Below are 21241 nucleotides of genomic sequence, written 5' to 3' on the forward strand. Positions count from 1 at the left end.
ACTTACAGGACGGGCATTTAGATGGATAAGTGAGTCATTTAATCAGAACATGGTTTGGTATAAGTTTATTTTCACCATTTATGAAAAGCCATCAGGATAATGACTGCATGTATGAGAGAGAAGCGTTATAGTCACACTGTATTAGAGGTATTGAACCGCTCGTATGATGACAAATCACAATGACGAAAGCAATGTGCAAGACAGTTCTGTTTCCAAAAGAGATGCAAGGATTCATTATGGTTTGAATAGTGGGCACTGTAGGTGATAGGGGTGGTCTCCAATACATTTGAATTAAAGGTACAGGGTAAATTGAAAGACACCTGAACCCGATTATATAACTTGGCCAAAGACTGTACAGCTGATTAGTTATGACTACAGAAGTACTGACATGAGCACCTTGTTCAAGGATTTAAAAAATATACAATGTGTATAAAACAATGAAACTGCAGAACTAGAAACTCAACCGCTCAATGATCCAGTCCAGAGATTGCCTGGCTCAATAAACCATTTAAAACCTTCCTCCACTCATGTTGATATAGGATGGCTTTACAAACATCTGTCCAAGTTACTTTATAAAGACACCCAGAATTTATTGCACATCTATGCAGGGTAGACAGTGCTTGGAAATGGCATTTGTTGGTTAGATTAGTTTTTTTGCATTAGGTTGATTACTGTTTCTCCTCTTCAAGTATTTCCAGTCGTCGGGGTCCGTACAGTAGGACGTAGGCTATATGCCAGTCTCCTCCACCGGACAGCCTCAGTATATCCTCTGGAGACACCACACTCACCTTGTCGTCATCAAACTTCACCCACTCGTCTGTAATGGCAAAACATGAATATAGTAGTTTGTTTACAAGGTAAACAATAAATCAGGCCGACTTCCACAACTAAGAGAGAGAAGCATGAGGGTAAACTTCCACCGTTTTGGTCCCGCAGCTATCACCTTTCAGCAGAGCGAAGGGCACTTGTGCTCATCTGGCCGCTACTTGGCAACGTCATATAGCTGAACCTTAGTTCAAAGTAAAGTGATCTAAAATCTCTGGGTCCGTATCCCACATCCTCCGTTGTGGTGAACTACCCATTTAAGCAGCAGGTTGATGTATCTATTCATCGCACTGTGGAGACTTTTCTTAATGCTATGGAGGTTACCTTCTTTCCTCTTGACCCAGCCAACATAGTGTCCGGAGGAGCTGGATCGGCCCTGGTGTGTCAGCACTGCCTGCAAGTCGTAGTAACCGCTGTTGTTGGAGCCCAGGTCTGCAAGGAAGACACATGCTTAGAAACATTAACAACCTATCCCTCACACTGACTGATTCTTAGTTTGTAAAGGTATGCCACAAAACAATATGATGTAAAGTAACCAACCGTCATCGAATGAAAAGGGCTCATATTTCACTTCCTTCGGTTTGTCTCCCACTTTCTTCTCCACCTGCTTGATTCACAAAGAGAAAATGTAAGCTACACATACTACACGCATGTTGTTTGAGACGTTCGTTCACACCGAGTTGCTTTGTTTGGTCAAAGGACAACACGGAAATATATTTCTTGGAGGTTTGGGTTTATTTTCTAGAGTATAAATTTGCAGTTCAAAGCTGAATTGCAGTAGAGACGGTACACAAATAAATATATATTTTTACCTTCTGTGACTGTTTCTCCAGCTTCTTGTCCTCAATCTCCTTGAACTTTGACCTGACTGCCACCATCTTCTCTTGCAGCTCAGAGGTACACAGCTCATACACATCCAGCATCAGCGGGAACTTGACATCCTGGAGAATTAAGTCAATAGGGGAAAAAAGCGTCTGGACAATATTTTTTTTCCATTTACAACAGTATTCTGATGATAATCCCATCAATTAGGAGGACATTCCTAAAACATCAGAAGACTTACCTTTAGGACTTTGGCATTGACAGATTCCTTCTCTTTGTAGAAAAAGCGAACCATCTGAATGGTCAGGTAGGCAGGGAGGCGGCTGACTTTAGACTAGACGAAGGGAGATCAAGTGAACATCACCTCAACCAACCAACTAAAACAACATAACAATAAAACACATTTCACAAGCTCTCACTAGTGTATAAAAATCTTACGGCCCGGCCCAAACTACAAACTTACAGATTTTATGTACAGGGCATTTCTTTGCAAAGACGGGGACAGCTTGGTGATTTCTTCCTGTAGTCTCTGGAGAAAGAAACAGCGGGACATGACGGGATTAGATCAGTGTTGCCATGGTGACAGACCACCTTCGAGACATCGTGTGCACATGCGTGTTTCTGTGCATTTGTGCGTGTTGCTGTGGTACTACTCACCAGCCTGAGCCCAGTGGCCAGGTATTTGACCTCCTGGTTGATGAAACAGCTGAGTTGAAGCTGGCTCTCTTTACCTTTAGCTGGCTCCTCATCTTCAGACTCTGTACATTTCATACTGAGAACAGAGGTTAAAGAGATTCTCTACTACTTTTGTATACTTTAGCCAGTAGGTCTGAAAGTAGCTCATGAAAAGTGGTCAACGGAAATTGCGTACTACATCACATATGTGCAGATACGTGCACCACATTGCAAAGAGCTTAAGCGCATTGGCTAAAACTCAAATTGCCAGGGGGCTGGCCCATGTGGGAAAAATGGCACCGCCGTTTCCAAAAAACGGTTGCTTTCAAACTAGGAATTGAGACTAATTGCGCATCGACACATCTAGCCCAAAGTGGGAGGTAAAAAAAAAAAACTTGAGCATATCTTCAAGAAAGAAACAGAAATAGGAGACTCAAGATACAGGTGTCCTTCCTAACATAGTTGCCAGACAGGAAGGACACCACTCTATTTAACTAGGCAAGTCAGTTAAGAACAAATTCTTATTTTCACCTTGTCAGCTCAGGGATTCGATCTGGCAACCTTTCAGTTACTAGTCCAACGCTCTAAACACTTGGCTACCTGCCTCCCCATTCTTGGGAGGAGAGAGCAAAAGGTTTGTTGAAATAATATACAAATGTGGAAGCCGGGGATATTTCTGCCATTCAAATCCTTAGGCGGGCCGCTAAACGGGTCGCCTTAAACCTTAAACCAAACAGTGTAAAAAAAAAAAATGACATGCGCAGGATTGCGGGAAAAGTATTTCAGTGTAACCAGATATAAAGTATGTAGAAAGAAAAAAAATACATATATATAGGTCCATTATTGTTTATAATATAATATTTGAGAAATAACAAATCACAAAAATGAAAGCTAGACAGTCGGGAGAATTGATTAGCCATGGCAAAACGCATAGAATTGCAGGAAATTTGCTTTAAAACTGCGAAAATGTATCTCGGCTCCATGGAGAAATTTGTAGAATTGCAGAAAATTGGCTTAGAAATGGAAAAATGTCTACACTGCCAAGATGGGGGCCTAGAAAATGTTGCCGTGCCACCTGCCACATCCAATAAAAACCCTGGAAGCCATGTTCCTTTCCCTAATAGATCATACGTTCATCTCAAATTCAATTGGTCAGGTGTACCGACTAAGGATACGTGGTTTCATACTCCACTCCAAAATACTGGTCAATGAAGTTCTTCTTGGCAGCGACAGCAGTAGCTCCACTCTCAGTGTCAGTCTATGACAGACAGAAAAAGGGAAAGTTAGGACAGACATCCACATCTACCTTGACAGCTTACATATTTGTTTATACACATACCTCCATGGGAGCGTCTGAGTCTTGTGGTTCCAACTTCTGCTGAAGAACCCGCATCATCTGCAACCAGCACTCGTTGGCATCCTAGAGAGGGAGCGACATTCATTAATGAAGCCCATTTCCACTCTTCAGACCACATTCTGTATGCACAATTATTCAAATGTCCTCTTGGGCTACTTGAAACAGCAATCAAGGTGGTTCAGTCTAGATGTGTGTTACTGAGTAGTACCAAGCAGTATTAGCAAAGCAGCATCTTCTGGTGATGAGTGAGTGACTGGTGCAAGCCAGGGGCCCTGGTCTCACCTGCTGAAGGTACTGTCCCTGGTCTCCCTTCTCAGCGAACTGGGGGAAAGCCATGTGCAGGAACTGCAGCAGGATGATCGGGGGTATGCTGGAGGAAGTTTCGTCCATGGTCTCGTAGAGGTCACGGAGGGCTGAGGAAGGGAATACAAACGGTTATTTAACAGTTATAACATGGACATTTAGCTGACCCTTTACCCAAAGCCACCTACAGTTTATAGTACATCACACAATGCAGGTATAGGCAGCACTGTGCTCTGACCATAGAATTAGGAATTAAATACTTAGTAATGGAATAGGATCTCTATGGCTACGACTCACTGAGTCATACCATTACCACGTCTACACTGGCAGATACAAAAATATAAATACAACAGATACAGATGCCAGGCACTGACCTGCTGTGATGTACTGGGATGATGCGTTGGCCCCTGAGGACCCCAGAGCACCTGCGTACCTGTAGGGGGAGACAGAGGGCTCATAAATAAGATCAAATCCATAAAACACGACTAAGAACAAAAACAGTCTATTGTCTAACCTTATAGGCACACCCTGGTCACCTGCTCATGGCAAGGTAGCAATCAAAACGAGAAAAAAAAACTATCATGTTGAAGAGCCTGAAAGCGGCGTCTTCTAAGACTAACAATACATGTGATATAATTGTCAGCTGTATATAGATATAAAATGTATAAGAATCATATTGCATCATCACTATAGATTAGATCACTGACAAGTTGCTTGCATCATCACAGAGTGGCATTAATGCAAAAATCATGAGCACACCTTCTGAGGGCTCCTTTAAGCTCTGGCACGGAGCGAAGACACTGCACTGTAGCGTTCATATAGCAGGTGTTTCCCAGGTTGGTCAGTCCACAAGGCATCTCCATCTACACAGACAACAAGCAAAATGGGGTTAGTTTCTCTGACTGCCTGTGTTGGCAAACCCAGACAGCATCCATTCCCTTTAAACAAACAGACATCCAACGAGTAAACATTAACTCACAGCTGAGGCCAGCTGGTCCTCAGTCATGTCCTCTACAAACATGGGCCTGACTGCAGGCTCCTCGGGCAGGGCCTCCGCTGAGCCCATCATCAACAGAGTCATCCCCTAGGACAGAGGGTGGAGGGGGAATGACGGAGAGAGAGTGGAGAGAGGAGGAAGAGTATCGCATGTCACATTGTGTACCATAGGATATCTGGTGATGGTAATCAAATAAGAAAATAGATTACCCACTAAATTACAATGAAATGTGCCAATATATCAGTCTACTTTCCACAATATTGACAGAAGTAACATGACAACTTTTAGGCTATACTTACATTCTTTAATTTGATGTTTCCCCAGTCATCATCCTGAAAAAAGATATACAAATGATTAGGTATCTTTGGAAATAATGTATTGATCATCCGTGGTCCAAGTGATGACATTCATTGATTAACTAAAATGAGACAACTTTACCTTAAGTGTGCCTCCCTTGACCATAACCTTCTGTCTCTCTGGTTGTACCCCGGTCAAGGCAAAGAGCTGAGCCTTGAAAACCATGGGAGGTTCTTCTGTGTTCAGCTCTATTGCATCAAACTTCTCTTTTCCCCATTTCACATTCACTGAGAAAAAAAACAGGTATTTGTTATTGCTAACCAGCAGGGAGTGGAAGGCATCTCTGATGCATCGTGTCTTGTCATGAATGACACAGCACAATCATATTTTACAGTGAACCTGTGCTGCAGAGGATGGCTTTAAATAAGAGTCGAATGTTTTGGTTATTAAGTATTGATCACCTGTTAGCTAGAAGCAAGTGAAAAACTGCGGCTACTACTGTGCTGACTAGGAAGATTGCATAAAAGAGATGGTAAAATGACTTAAGTGACACGCTACCTAAATTCAATAGCTAACTAACCTAGCTAGCAAGTTAGTTAGCAAAATAATCACAAAACAAACCAATTTAGCGGAAACAAATTGCGCTAGCGTTAGACTAGCTCCTTAGCTAGTTTATTTGGGCCAGATGTAACGTTGCAATACAATTTTCATACAGTAACGTTAGGCTCTTTGCGTAGTGTAAGACAGTTCCTTTTATGGCTAGCTTAACAGTTAGCAGGCTAGCTAGCTAAATATTGACGTGACTGCATGAAGTTAACTGGTGCCCTTAGCACAACATAAAGCTAAGTAGCTAGCTAGTTAGACACATTACTTAACTAGTTGTCAACACCACCAACACGTATCTAGATTACTTAACTAGATCGTTCGTTTGTCATATTTTCTTAAATCAGAGAGAACACTCTCGAATCTGTTATTTTTGTCGGGCAGCTCGCTAGTTGGTGACTCCACTGATTTACTTTACGGCCTATGATGACTAGCTAACACTTTAGCTAGTTAGCTTGGTAGATAGCGGTCCAATAGTGATCATTGAAACACGTGTATAAATAGTTCAGAAAATGGTCATCATTGTAAGTGGTTACTTTACAGCATTAGCTTACCTGTAAATACGGTCATCTTTTAGGCTGTGAATTCGCTGTCGGGTGTAGTTGGCTACGATATGTTTCTGTCCAGCTAGCTAGTAGCTACACCGAACTTCATTCAAACAGTTTGCACAATGACGCTGCAACTGCACGGCAGTGTACGCTGAAAATGTATCGATGCGCTCTGCCTGTAGCTATCCAGCCTGGACAGCCCAACATGTGAAGGAGAAGGGTGTAATTGCAGATTCAATTAGGGGCGTTTACTGACTTTAGCGTTTCTTGATGTCAAGAAACGCTCGCCATTTGTCCGTGGCAGTTTCTTTCGTATCTGGGACAAAGCATTGCCCAACCTGCCACGTTCATTTATCCTAATCTACTATGTAAACAAATCTGTGTAAAAAAAAAACACCAGTCTTATAACGCCAGAATTGACCAATGGCAGGCACCAATGGGCGTTCTCTGATATCAAGGAACGCCCACATCAAGAAACACAATATAAAGTAATAAATACTAGGAAAAGCCATTTAGCAGACACTTGAACACTCCCAAATATGTTATGATCAGAGTGGGCCCCTGATCACAGTAGAATTTCTTCAACAAATACATTTGTAAAGGTACTTAAAAATATATATATATTATACAGCTCAGTTCCCACTAACACATACAATTTAAACAAAACAAAAATAAACAAAATGTTTTACCAAATACTGCATCCGTCTCCAAAAAGTTTGACTGTCCTGATGACACTTATTAATTATGATCTGTTAAAAGTAGCTCAATTACTGTAAAAGGAGCAAATCACTAGCCTAAATCTTCCCACGTGTTAAAAGCAGCCCATTAGTGGTTTTTCATAACCTAACTTACCTTGTGTTTTCTGCCAAACAGTGATGCTCATCCCAGTAACACAGCTCTTCTCTGTTCCCAGCACTGTGATTGTTGAAGGGAAAAGTCTAAAACTGGATCATTGGGACATCCCAAATCTGACTTCACCCCATTGAAGTTGAAACTGTTAAGGGTTAAGGATAGGGGTTTAGGATAGGGACGTCCAAAGGAGCCCATATTGCACTAACCATTGAATGACTAGCTACAATCACAGCACTTGGATTGGTAAATTACTTCGTTAGCAGTAAGTCTATATGTAGTTGCTCAGAATAAAGAGTAGTATATCAAAATCAATCTCAGCCTACATGCATAACAAAAGTGAAGTGCATAGATGATAAAGATATGTTTATTGACACCTATCCATCAGTGTGGCCTCCATTGCAATTAAACATGTGATTCATCCAAGACAAAATAGAGTAGATCATAGTTCCAGTGCTTTTCTCTTTTTACTGAACAAAGTTTTTAAAAAACATTTAGAATTATTGAGGTATTCATGATCCTTATTTTATTTCTAATATTGTACACTGAGTGGTGTTTGCTTGAAACAATACCATATTAATATAACATCTTTAACAAGGTAAACCATCCAGAAACCTTCGTGAGATACATACTGGACTCTGGGAACTTTGTGTTGATACATTAAACTATTGCAATGAGTCTATAATGAGGCATTCGATATACCCAAACCAGTCGGAACGTTCTGATAAAACCAGTGTGGCAGATATTTAAAAAGATTGATGTAAGAGTTAAGATTTGTCTTGTTTTTGGAGATAAACACAAACAGATATGGCAGTAAAATTGTTATCCAAACATTAAGGCACTAGGTGGGCCAAATGCTACACCTGTTTAGTTTTCTACAAATAATTTACAATTCAAACAGTGCAGTTTTACATTTGTTAACTTAATGTTTTCCTTTTGAACCATTTATCTATGAGTCAATGTAAGGCAATACATACAAAAAATACAAGAAAAAAAACAATATTACAGAAAACAATGTACCCAATGAACACAGAAAAAAAAATGAAGTTTTTAGGTCTCCTATATGCCATTACAATGGAATTTCCTTATGGCTTGGAGCAATAACAATTATAATAAAAATAATAATGCATAGATTGAAATGATGATCTTGCATGCTCCTCACTCAATACTCAAAAACATCTAATACTCAGTTCCCAATACATACTCTGTCCCAACCAACCCCTGGTATAACTGATGTGCAGAGTAATAGGGGATAGGAGCATAAAGGCCACCAGTCAAAGGCATCAAAGTACATTGAAGGAAACAGAGTTACTGACAAGGGAAGAAAAAACAACCACATTTCCGTATCCCCGAGATGTACCCATTCACCGCATAGTTAAGCCAATCCCTGTACTACAATACCTCCATGTTGACATGCAAGAGCCTCAGAAAAACCCGCAGTCATTCATTCATTCAACCAGAATCCCTTCCCATGACTGATATGGAATATGTACTACCAACTGCATACCATGAGCCCTTTTCTATTGCTCTCCATCTTCCATTCAGGTTCCAAGTCGCCCACGCCATCTTCTGGAAGAAACGAAGAGTTGCAAGTATGTGGTGCCCGGGTGAGGAAGTCTTAGTTGAGGCTCCGCGGTGAGGATAGGGGAGGAGGGGGTGAGGGAAATAGCAGGCCTTCTCAATGTCCCTGATGCCTTGTGTCAGATAATTGTCCCAATTTCCGTCCCTGGTCAGATTTAATTTACTGTTACATAAAATAAGGATTCTCCTTTAACGTGAGGGATAATGGAGGGGATAAGAAAAAATACAAAGTCCCAATAGAATCCAAATGTTCAGATGGTTAGCTGGAAGAAAGAAGAGAAAACAGGTGTCCAGTAAAAGAGTGGAAGTCATTTGACACTTGGTTAGTACCCCCGATAGATATTAATATATTACATAGAACAATGGATTTAAAGACATAGTAACTGCAACTTCATTATGTCTTTGATGGCCTCTGGCATCATTCTTGCTAGAGAGAAATACAACAACCCATATATGGGGCACCTGCTTCCGGAAAGGTTGCATAGAGCGCTAAGAGTTAGTCAATGAAACCAACCAACAACACTTTAGTGTCAAATTAGATAGAAAGAGTTCCCCAAGTCAAACGAGAAAGAACCACAAAGGAGGACAATTCCACTGATGTTATATACACCATCAACGCAGTCAGTTAATAATAAATAAATAGTCAGGCCAAAACAGGAAGGAGATGGTCTAAAAAGTTAAGACTTCTGTAAATTTGGTGTGGAGGAGTTGTTGTCAACAAGTGCTGGATGTTGTGTCTGTTGCTTGGAGGCTGGAGGCTGTGGTAGCAGAATGAGACTGCGACCTGTTACAGTCACAAAGGGTAGTAGAAGACAAATAGCAAGTCACGTGACTGACTGGACTGGAAGACAAAACCGAAACAGACAGTCCAGCAGCAGGGATTTACAGAGGACTTCTGGACCTTAGCACACACTCAACTCCCCAGAATAGAAGCCCACAATTCCTTAATGTTCTGTACTGTTCAAAACAAGCATCAAGCAATAGAAAACAAGTGTGTCCGCTCAGGCCCTACCAGAGGATAGAAGAAAACTACAGAACAACTTTTAGGTTGAAAGGGCTGCTTCGTGGGACAATCAGAGGTGGTGTCCTATGCCCACTATGCCCTATATAGCGCACTACTGTTGACCAAAAGTAGTGCACTACATAGGGAGTAGGGTGCTCATGACTGAAGTAGTGCACTATATAAGGAATATGATGCTATTTCAGGCCCAGAGAGCGTACGTGTGTAAGGTTACCTTGGCTTGCCCGTTATGCTTTTGGGGTTCTTGCGAAAGGACTGGTTAGTTCCGGAGCGGGTGGACAGGGTGCGGGGCGACGCCCTCAGGAAGGAGGAGGGCGGTGTTTTGGGGATCTTCTTGCCCAGGTGGCCGATCCATTTCTTCTGCTCGTCTTGTGTCAAGGCCAGCAGGAGCATGTCCCGGGCAGAGGTCACATCGTAGTTCACTGTTGGAGGAGACAAAACCAGGTAGAAAATTGAAAACACAAACTCAAGATGTCTCGACGTCCCTAAGGAGGTGGAAGTTAATATCCCCTTTAACCCAACACTTGCCAGTTAACAAAATCCAAAATCAAGTTATATTATTAAATTGTGTGTTCTTTCAAAATACATCTTGATAACTTGATTGCTGACATGCAAAACATTTTGGGACTATATCAACAATGGACCAATGTAACAAATACCAAACAAATGTTTTAGGGTGGAACTTTCCTTTAATTGTTACCCAGAAATGATTTGATATATAAAAATGGCTGCATTGGGCCTTAAAGTAAATTTTTCCCCCCTTACAACACAGAGTCAGGTCTTGTCAGTCTAACCTAACCTCTATCACCGTACCTTTGCAGGGGGCGATGACGTCCTCCTTCTTGTCGAGGTGGTCCCTGTGGCACTTGACGTGGCAGCGGCGGCACTCCAAGGCGTGTGGAGGCTTGAAGACATTCCACAGGGGCTTGGAGCAGGCTTCACAGTTGGAAGGGAAGTGGTAGAGCGTGGGGATGAACTCGTGACCTTTGTGGGGCAGACAGTTGGTCTTGTCCCCTTGCGAGACAGTCTCCATGTCCGCCTCCTTCCGGCACTCCCCCTCGTTGGCATACAGGATCTGAAGAGGGGAGACAAGAGAGAATCAGTCTCTATTAAACAATGTTTTTATAACGAGGCTATGTTCAGGGGGTATCCATACCAAGTCAATGTGCGAGGGTACAGGTTAGTCATGTAAATGAGGCAATATGTACGTGTAGGTAGGGTGGGGTTAACGCAAATAGTCCGGGTAGCCATTTGATTAGCTATTCAGCAGTCTTATGGCTTGGGAGTAGAAACTTAAGAAGCCCTTTGTACCTAGACTTGGCACTCAGGTACCGCTTGCCGTGTGGTAGCAAAGAGAACAGTGTATGACTAGCGTAGCTGGAGTCTGACAATTTTTTGGGCCTTCCTCTGACACTGCCCAGTATAGAGGTCCTGAATGGTCCTTGACCCTAGTGATGTACTGGGCTGTACGCACTACTCTCTGTAGCGCCTTGCGGTCAGAGGCCGAGTCATACCAGGCAGCGATGCAACCAGTCAGGATGCTCTCGATGGTGCAGCTGTAGACCCTTTTGAAGATCCATGCCGTCTTTTCAGTCTCCTGAGGGGGAATAGGTGCCTTCTTCACGACTGTATTGCTGTGTTTGGAGCATGACAGTTCGTTGGTGATGTGGACACCAAGGAACTTGAAGCTCTCAACCTGCTCCACTACAGCCCCGTCAATGAGAATGGGGGTGTGCTCGGCCCTCCTTATCCTGTAGTCCACAATCATCTCCTTTGTCTCAATCACGTTGAGGGAGAGGTTGTTGTCCTGGCACCACACTGCCAGGTCTCTGACCTCCTCCCAATAGGCCTACCACCGCTGTGTCGTCGGTAAACTTAATGATGGTGTTAGAGATGTGCTTGGCCACGCAGTCATTGGTAAACAGGGAGTACAGGAAGACACTAAGAACGCACCCCTGATGAGCCCCCATGTTGAGGATCAGCATGGCAGAAGCGTCGTTGCCTATACTTACCACCTGGGGGTGGCCCGTCAGGAAGTCCAGGATACAGTTGCAGAGGGAGGTGTTTAGTCCCAGGGTCCTTAGCGATGAGCTTTGAGGGCACTTTGATGTTAAACGCTGAGCTAAAGTCAATGAATAGCATTCTCACATAGGTGTTCCTTTTGTCCAGGTGGGAAAGGGCAGCGTGGAGAGCAATAGAGATTGCGTCATATGTGGATCTGTTGGGGGGATATGCAAATTGGAGTGGGTCTAGGGTTTCTGGGATAAAGGTGTTGATGTGAGCCATGACCAGCCTTTCAAAGCACTTCATGGCTACAGACGTGAGTCCTACGGGTCACTAGTCATTTAGGCAGGTTACCTTGGTGTTCTTCAGCACAGGGACTATGGTGGTCTGCTTGAAACATGTAGGCATTACAGACTCGGGTCAGGGACAAGTTGAAAATGTCAGTGACGACACATGCCAGTTGGACAGTGCATGCTCGGAGTACACGTCCTGGTAATCCGTCTGGCCCTGTGGCCTTGTTAATGTTGACCTGTTTTAAAGGTCTTACTCACATTAGCTATGGAGCGCGTGATCACACAGCCGGAACAGCTGATGCTCTCATGCATGCTTCCGTGTTGCTTGCCTCAAAGCGCGCATAGAAGTAATTTAGCTTGTCTGGTAGGTTTGTGTCTCTGGGCAACTCGCGGCTGGGCTCACCTTTGTAGTCTAATAGTTTGCTAGCCCTGCCACATCCGACGAGTGTCTGAGCCGGTGTAGTAGGATTCAATCTTATTCCTGTACTGACACTTTGCCTGTTTGATGGTTCGGAAGGCATAGCAGGATTTCTTATAAGCATCCAGTTTAGAGCCCTGCTCCTTGAAAGTAATCCATGGCTTCTAGTTGGGGTACGTACGGTCACTGTGGGGATGACGTTGTCGATGCACTTATTGATGAAGCCGGTGACAGAGGTGGTTAACTCCTCAATGCCATCGGATGAATACCGGAACATATTCCAGTCTGGAGGATAGAATTATGGTCAGATTTGCCAAATGTAGGGCGAGGGAGAGCTTTGTATGCATCTCTGTGTGTTGAGTAAAGAAGGTCTAGAGTTATTATTTTTGTCACGTGACATGCTGGTAGAAATTAGGTAAAATGGATTAAAGTTTTACTGCACTAGGGAGTGCCGCCTCTGGATGAGCATTTTATTGTTTGCTTACAGCCTTATACAGCTCATTGAGTGCGGTCTTAGTGCCAGCATCAGTTTGTGGTGGTAAATAGACAGCTACGAAAAATATTGATAACTCTTAGTAAATAGTGTGGTCTACAGCTTATAATGAGATATCTATCTCAGGCGATCAAAACTTGGAAACCTCAATAATTGATTTTGCGCACCAGCTGTTATTGACAAATAGACACATACCTCCATCCCTTGTCTTACCGGAGGTAACAGTTCTGTCTTGCTGATGCATGGAAAACCTAGCCAACTGTATATTATCCATGTCGTGGTTCAGCCACGACTCTGTGAAACTTAAGTTATAGTTTTTAATGTCCCGTTGGTAGGATAGTCTCGAACGGAGCTCATCCAATTTATTCCCCAATGATTGCAAGTTGGCCAATAGGACGGATGGTAGAGGCGGGTTTCCCACTCGCCGACAAATTCTCACAAGGCACCCACACCTCCCCTGTATCGGCATCTCTTCTTGATGCGAATGACGGGGATTTGCTGTAAATCAGCAGTAAATCCTTCGCGTCTGAGCCATTAAAGAAAAGGATTGTATACTACTGAAACACACATTGAAAAGTTTAAGCGCTCATTGAAAGTCTCTCTGGGAGAAAAAGGCATCAGCTTAATAACTAATTGTGCATGTAGACTAGAGTCCACTCAAGACAGCTGTCAAAATCTAAAATGGGATTGTAATCATCCGTTTGAGAATGGGCAAGTAAGGCGACTGAAGAACTAAAAAGACTGAGCTGGTTAAGCTGATTGGTTTAGGTCAGAAGGCCTCTGGGTCATTCTAACACGACCGCGTTGCCATGAACCATCAGCGCAGACGGCCGTCGTGCTAAGACAATGGGTTAGAAAGTTGATTGGTCAGGTCAGAAGGTTCCTTCCTACCTGGAATATCCTTGGGATCTCCTCCGTCTCTGCTCGGTACACATCACCCTGGGTAACTGGACGCACGTGGAACAGTTTGCTGCACACAACAAGCAATGACTGATGATTGAGTACCAGAATACACCGTCTCAGACAAACTGTTACATTATCTATTTTATGATTAAGCAATAATTATCATAAAAAACTACTAAGACTGATATTTTGTCCACAAAACAAATTTCTAGTGTAAAGTGAATTACAATTAAATCCAAAATCATAAAACAAGCATACTTACTCGATATCTAGTACCATGGAGGGGTTGGACTGTTCTTTGTCCTGTTCATCGTTGTAGAACAGAATCTTCTTGCTGCTCACCACCACATACTGAGGAAAAATAGAATCAAGAAATAATGTTAGGAAGAATTGTGGTGGCCATAAGGAGTAGGCACTAGGCAGCACCATGAGCACAACCCGTACTGTGCCATTTAATATGAATAAATATATGTTGCATGTCAGTTAATGTCAGTAAATTGATGAAAAGCTTCCAGGTGACTTACCTGCTTCTTCCAGCCATATCGTTTGATATTAGGTTTATTAGGAATGGACAGCCAACCTTCCAGTCTGGATTCTACATAGACACACAAGATAGACACAAATGAAAACCAAGCCTGTGTAACACTGTCCCCAAAAAGTCATGCAGTGATCAAATTCAAACTTAACTGGGGGAAGAACAGAAAAGTCACGTGACAAGGCTGAGCCATACTACCTTAGAAGTTTCAAGTTCAACTTACTGAGTATCTCTCTGCTCAGGTTACACTTTAAAACAACTGTATTATGTGACAGGCAGGAGTTAAATATCCCATGCTGCTAATTCAAGCTCAGTAGTTTTAGAACCCATGCACAAGGGAGCCTTAAAGGGATATACAGAAATCACTAAAGCATGTAACATCCATGTTATTTTTTCCAGCAAGTTCAATATCAAGGAGTACATTCTACTCCATGAGGAAGAGGTTAGATAGATGTGTTGTAAAATAATGTTCTATTCAGCCAATGGCTGACAGAACATGGACATCCTATCGATATAATTAGAATCACTAGCCAATTCAAATTGAAAGGTGCTGTCCAACACGGAGCTTCTGATGCCTCGGTCTCCCGTCACAGAGGACAGAGCCTATTTCATTGAAGATACACTATATATACACAAAAGTATGTGGACAACCTTTCAAATTAGTGGATTTGATTATTTCAGCCACACCATTGCTGACAGGTGTATAAAATCAAACACACTGCAATGCAATCTCCAGTAGAATGGCTTTACTGAAGAGCTCAGTGACTTTCAACGTGGCACCGTCATAGGATGCCAACTTTCAAACAAGTCAGTTCGTCAAACTTCTGCCCTGCTAGAGCTGCCCCGGTCAACTGTACGGTGCTGCCCCTGGGAGCACAAAAGTCAGCACAAGAACTGTTCGCCGGGAGCTTCATGAAATAGGTTTCCATGGTTGAGCAGCCGCACACAAGCCTAAGATCACCATGCCTAATGGCAAGCGATGGCTGGAGTGGTGTGAAGTTCGCCGCTATTGGACTCTTGAGCCGTGGAAATGCGTTCACTTGAGTGATGAATCACGTTTCACCATCTGGCAGTCCGACGGATGAATTTGGGTTTGGTGGATGCCATGAGAATACTACATGCCCGAATGCATACGTCCAACTGTAAAGTTTGGTGGATGAGAAATAATGGTCTAGGGCTGTTTTCATGGTTTGGGCTAGGCCCATTAGTTCCAGTGAAGGGAAATCTTAACACTACAGAATACAATGACATTGTCGACGAGTCTGTGCTTCCAACTTTGTGGCAACAGTTTGGGGAAGGCCCTTTCCTGTTTCAGTATGACAATGCCCCCATGGACAAAGCAAGGTATGTACAGAAATGGTTTGTCGAAATCGGTGTAGAAGAACTTGACTGGCCTGCACAGAGCCCTGACCTCAACCCAATCGAACACCTTTGGGATGAATTGGAACGCCGACTGCGAGCCAGGCCTAATCACCCAACATTAGTGCCCAACCTCACTAATGCTCTTGTGGCTGAATGGAAGCAAGTCCCCTCAGCAATGTTCTAGTGGAAAGCCTTCCCAGAAGAGTGGAGGCTGTTGTAGCTGCAAAAGGGGGGGACCCACTCAATATTAATGCCCATAATTTTGGTATGAAATGTTCGACAAGCAGGTGTCCACATACTTTTGGTCATGTAGTGTATCTTTCCATTACGTTGAGTTGGTAACACTAACATAAAGAGCATGCTTCGGCACAACAAGCTACAAAAGAAGAGTGAATTGATCAAAAGCTCCACTTCAAGTGTGGGAGATTTCCTTGGTTCTGAAAAGGCATTGCTTCTGTTCTGAGGTGATCATGCCAACAAAACAAAACTTAAAAACGGTGAGTGTTTGTTTGAAGAACAAGGGACAGGAAATCAAAGGAAGGGTTTGGTTCATGGTCTCCAGACACATTTTGAAAGGTGCTCAAAGTGATGAGTTAAACCACAGTGTTGTTGTCTAGTATTACAGTAGCCAACCTCTCATGTAGTCACTTTACTTTAGGAGTCATTCAGATTGTATGATAGCTTGTCCTGCTACAAAATAAATGTACAGCTGACAATGAAACTGATTACCTACAGAAGGCTAATTGATATGGTGCAATCAGCATTTGTACTGAAATAATGTTAGATTAAGTTCTATACTGTAATTGGTTTTTAACCCCTTCAAATAGCTTACGTGATTTTTGATTCACGGTTAGTAAATGAAAATGCCGCCAGCCTGGCACACTTGGTTAAAAAAATAAAAAAATAGCTTTGTTAAAAGACCAGAAAATGGGGCTTTAACTGTTCCTTTTGTCACTCAGAATGGCCTTTCAAAAAAGTGTTGTTGAGAACATACAAGAGGGCTTTCCTTTTCACCACAAAAAAAAATGCCCCAAAAAGTTAGAAGAAAAATACGAGGCAAAAGACAATGTAGCACGGGCAAGGCACAATGAGGGTCCCCCAACTCCGAGTTACTCACAGAAAGAAAAGGATAGAAGATACAAAGGTAAGGAGGCGAGCAAGGAGAACCAAATGGACATGGAGAATAAGAGATGAGAGAGGACTTTAACGACAGACACTCAGGAATTCCATGTACAGTAAACATCGTTAGCAGGTCTACTAACTGACACTTGAAACAGGTGGGTTGAGAAAGACGAAAATAAGCGTTCTTCTATACTTACTTTACTGCTTCAGAGCCATACTGTCAGAACTCAAACACTCAATGATATATTCATTAGATATTATATTGTATTGTAAATTGTATATTAAAGTTAAAAGATTAGTCCAAATGAGGACTAAAAGAGATCCTAATAAAATACAATTACTTGAAATGGCTGGGATTGAATGAATCGATTTTAAATCATGTCCGAGTGATTGTTGGACAAGCCAGCCTGATGGACCAAACATCAAGTTCAGTGATCCAAAATCCTGCTCCTGGAGAGCCATCATAGGGTAGATTTGTCCTAGCTTAGTACCATCACACCTTCATTAGCTGAGTCGTGTGTGTGTGTGGCTTGACAGAAGCAGGATTGAGCCTCTTTGGCCTAGCCGGTACATTGACACAGCCGCCTTTTGTTAGTTGATCCCGCGGTGACCTTACCAGCGATGTTGCTGTCCGTCTCATCCGTCTGCAGGCTGATGACGCTGGAGTTGTCCATGCGCAGCTGCAGGTCGTTGAGCTTCTCCCTGAGCTGCTCAATGTCACTCTCCTTACTGTCCAGCTGCATCTGCAGCTCGTTGCGGTACGTGCACTCCTCCGACAGTTGCTGTTGTAGAAGAGGAGAGGCAAGCAGAATACACATTCATGAATACGCAGTTCATTTAGGGAAGATCAGAAGCACTGCAGCTTCAAGGGGGGATGCGGTGCTGCCTTTCACTATAGAGTTTAACGCCGTTCTAAATTAGGAATGGATTTGACTAAATCTTCCTAATTGTCCTATTGTGGTCATACTTGTCTGTCTTGCTTTTTTTTTGTTTGATTTGAAAGAATACTATTAATTAAAAGGTTCAAAGGATCGTCGTCCAATGATTGAGACCAATTTGACCCTACTGTCAAATTGACAGAAACTGACTGACTGTATAATGCATTATTACTGACCGCCTGCATCTCGCTGAGCTCCTTCTGGTACTTGATGGCCATGTGGTTGAACTTATCCTTCTCCTGGTTGAGATCCACCTGCAGCTTGCGATTCTCCTTCTCCTTCTTCCTCAGGTCGGTTGTGCTCCCCTTCTTCTTGGTGTCAAGCTTCATGTCCTTCCTGTTCATGATCTCTGCCAGTTTGTTCACCGCCTGGAGAGAGAGACAGGGTTGAGGGAGGGATCAAATGGGGGCAATCGGTTGAGGTTTATGTTTAACAAAATGGGGCAACACGTTGAGGGAAGGTTGTCGTTTAGGTTTAACAAAATGGGGCAACACGTTGAGGGAAGGTTGTGGTTTAGGTTTAACAAAATGGGGCAACACGTTGAGGGAAGCTTGTGGTTTAGGTTTAACAAAATGGGGCAACACGTTGAGGGAAGGTTGTGGTTTAGGTTTAACAAAATGGGGCAACACGTTGAGGGAAGGTTGTGGTTTAGGTTTAACAAAATGGGGCAAACAGTTGAGTTAAGGTTGAGGTTTAACAAAGTAGGGCAATGGGTTGAGGTGTAAAAACTATGGGGTTGAGTTTGAGATGTAAATATGAGGCCAAAGGAGCTCATAACTATTGGTGTAATGTTAGTCAAAGGTTGAAGTGTCTTTACCTGAGTCTTGAGCGTGCGCTCTGTGCTGAGAACCTTCTCATAGTTGGCCTTGATTGTGTTTGTAATCTCCTCTTTCTGGGAGTCATACTCTGCAGAGAAGGGGACAGACAGCGAGAGGACACCAGACAGTCTTAGAGGGATCTAACTGACAGAGGGGACATAAGTGCCTATGAAGAAATTACCCATAGGCCTAGATTGTAACAGAAATTCAGAGAATATACTAATTAGACCAAGTTATGAAAATGGTGTCTTGACATTACCTTCCTTCTGAGTGCGAAGCTTGTGGTCCAACTCGGCCTTCTCCTTACTGAGGTTCTCCACGTCTTTGGTCAGGGTTTTGTTGGATTCCTCAAGCTGGGGAGGACAAGAAGAGAGACATTCAGAGGTTTAAGAATGTAGATTACCGGTCAAAAGTTTTACAACACCTACTCATTCAAGGGTTTTTCCTTATTTTTACTTGTTTCTACATTGCAGAATAATAATGAAGACATCAAAACTATGAAATAACACATATGGAATCATGTAGTAACAAAAAAAGTGTTAAATCAAAATATATTTGAGATTTTAGATTCTTTAAATAGCCACCCGTTGCCTTGACGACAACTTTGCACACTGTTGGCATTCTCTCGAATAGCTTCATGAGGTAGTCACCTGGAATGCATTTCAATTAACAGATATGCCTTGGTAAAAGTTAATTTGTGGAACTTCTTTCCTTCTTAATGCGTTTGAGGCAATTAGTTGTGTTGTGACAAGGTAGGGGTAGTATACAGAAGATAGCCCTAATTGGTAAAAGTTCAAGTCCATATTATGGCAAGCAAAGCTCAAATAAGCAAAGAGAAAGTAATGATGGACTGTCATTTAAGACATGAAGGTCAGTCAATACAGAACATTTCAAGAACTTTGAAAGTTTCTTCAAGTGCAGTCACAAAAACCAAGCACTATGAAACTGTCTCTCATGAGGACCACCACAGGAAAGGAAGACCCAGATTACCTCTGCTGCAGAGGATAAGATCATTAGAGTTACCAGCCTCAGAAATTGTTCAAGTAACATATCTCAAGATCAACTGTTCAGAGGAGACTGCAGGAATCAGGCCTTGATGGTTGAATTGCTGCAAAGAAACCACTATTAAAGGACACCAATAAGAAGAGACTTGCTGGGCCAAGAAACACAAGCAATGGACATTAGACCGGTGGAAATATGTCCTTTGGTCTGATTTCTGCGTCTTTATGAGACACATTGCAGGTGAACGGATGATCTCTGCATGTGTATTCCCACCGTAAAGCATGGAGGAGGTGGTGTTATGGTGTGGGGGTGTTTTGCTGGTGACACGGTCAGTGATTTATTTAGAATTCAAGGCACACTTAACCAGCATGGCTACCATAGCATTCTGCAGCGATACGCCATCCCATCTGGTTTGTGCTTAGTGTGACTATCATTTGTTTTTCAACAGGACAATGACCCAACACACCTCCAGGCTGTGTAAGGGCTATTTGACCAAGGAGAGTGATGGTGTGCTGCATCAGAGGACCTGGCCTTCACAATCCCCAGACCTCAACCAAATTGAGATGGTTTGATGAGTCAGACCACAGAGTGAAGGGAAAGCAGCCAACAAGAGCTCGGCATTTATGGGAACTCCTTCAAGACTGTTGGAAAAGCATTCCAGGTTAAGCTGGTTGAGAGAATGTCAAGCGTGTGCAAAGTTGTCATCAAGGCAAAGGGTGGCTATTTGAAAAATATAAAATATAAAATATATTTTGATTTGTTTAATTTTTTGGGTTACTATATGATTCCATGAGTTATTTCATAGTTTTGATGTCTTCACTATTATTCTACAATGTAGAAAATAGTAAAAATAAAAACTCTTGAATGAGTAGGCGTTCTAAAACTTTTGACCGGTAGTGTAGGTGTTCACAGCTGCCTGAGACACACACAAACAAATGTAATTATTAAATAGAACAAAGTTGGAAGTATACTAAGCTGTTGTTTCCGCTGTGCCCACATTCCTGGAGAGATATATTTTCCCTGACATTGAAGAATTTTACAATGTAGGAGAGGTGTGTATTGAGTGAAGCGGTCCTGACCCGTGCAATGGTTGAATCCCTCTCGGAACCCTCCTGCTTGTGTCTGGCCATGGCCTTTTTGTTCTCCTGGCTCAGCTCAAAGTACTGCTCCTCCTGGAGCGCCCTGGCCAGCTGCTCCGACTCCGCCTTGGTCACTGTCAGATCCAGCTGGGCTGACAGGGAGTCCCTGGAAGAAGGGAAGAAGGACAGACAAACGTGTGTGTTGATTTGGGAAGTAGGCTGGTCGAGAAAAGCTGCACCCCATATTTTGACAACACTGATTGTTGCTATATTGACAAAGGACTGATATTACATTACACCTACATTTTAGTTACTTCGCAAATGCTCTTATCCAGAGCAACTTACAGGATCAATTGCCTTGTTCAAGGGTAGAGACATATTTTTCACCTGGTCGGC

The 21241-nt window shown here is 42.8% G+C and overlaps 2 protein-coding genes across 5 annotated transcripts in view; both read right to left on the reverse strand.

The window, feature by feature from the left end:
- Positions 1-48: 48 nt before the first annotated feature.
- Positions 49-21241, reverse strand: part of LOC139387167 (ubiquitin carboxyl-terminal hydrolase 14-like) — a 237162-nt gene continuing 215969 nt past the window's right edge. The window contains exons 2-17 of one of the 3 annotated variants that reach the window (XM_071133218.1): positions 6434-6461; positions 5418-5563; positions 5279-5311; positions 4962-5066; positions 4742-4845; positions 4357-4415; positions 3962-4092; positions 3662-3742; positions 3498-3580; positions 2305-2419; positions 2111-2176; positions 1889-1981; positions 1638-1766; positions 1366-1432; positions 1150-1257; positions 49-817 (exon numbers count right to left, since the gene is read on the reverse strand). In XM_071133218.1, coding sequence (XP_070989319.1) covers positions 669-817; positions 1150-1257; positions 1366-1432; positions 1638-1766; positions 1889-1981; positions 2111-2176; positions 2305-2419; positions 3498-3580; positions 3662-3742; positions 3962-4092; positions 4357-4415; positions 4742-4845; positions 4962-5066; positions 5279-5311; positions 5418-5563; positions 6434-6449 — 1485 coding nt within the window. In that variant the 5' untranslated portion in view covers positions 6450-6461 and the 3' untranslated portion in view covers positions 49-668. Of the gene's footprint in view, positions 818-1149; positions 1258-1365; positions 1433-1637; positions 1767-1888; positions 1982-2110; positions 2177-2304; positions 2420-3497; positions 3581-3661; positions 3743-3961; positions 4093-4356; positions 4416-4741; positions 4846-4961; positions 5067-5278; positions 5312-5417; positions 5564-6433; positions 6808-21241 lie in introns of those variants that run through there. The other 2 variants (XM_071133217.1, XM_071133219.1) reach the window with 2 other exon arrangements.
- The window catches only part of LOC139386488 (rho-associated protein kinase 1-like), a 72921-nt gene continuing 59305 nt past the window's right edge, over positions 7626-21241 (reverse strand). Inside the window, exons 23-33 of one of the 2 annotated variants that reach the window (XM_071132057.1) lie at positions 20846-21011; positions 19024-19117; positions 18764-18852; positions 18123-18314; positions 17625-17790; positions 14514-14584; positions 14252-14340; positions 13978-14056; positions 10692-10953; positions 10093-10300; positions 7626-9120 (exon numbers count right to left, since the gene is read on the reverse strand). In XM_071132057.1, coding sequence (XP_070988158.1) covers positions 9117-9120; positions 10093-10300; positions 10692-10953; positions 13978-14056; positions 14252-14340; positions 14514-14584; positions 17625-17790; positions 18123-18314; positions 18764-18852; positions 19024-19117; positions 20846-21011 — 1420 coding nt within the window. In that variant the 3' untranslated portion in view covers positions 7626-9116. Of the gene's footprint in view, positions 9642-10092; positions 10301-10691; positions 10954-13977; positions 14057-14251; positions 14341-14513; positions 14585-17624; positions 17791-18122; positions 18315-18763; positions 18853-19023; positions 19118-20845; positions 21012-21241 lie in introns of both variants that reach the window. The other variant, XM_071132056.1, reaches the window with a different exon arrangement.

Source organism: Oncorhynchus clarkii, chromosome 28, assembly GCF_045791955.1.
Source record: "Oncorhynchus clarkii lewisi isolate Uvic-CL-2024 chromosome 28, UVic_Ocla_1.0, whole genome shotgun sequence".
In the NCBI taxonomy this organism is placed as follows: domain Eukaryota; kingdom Metazoa; phylum Chordata; class Actinopteri; order Salmoniformes; family Salmonidae; genus Oncorhynchus; species Oncorhynchus clarkii.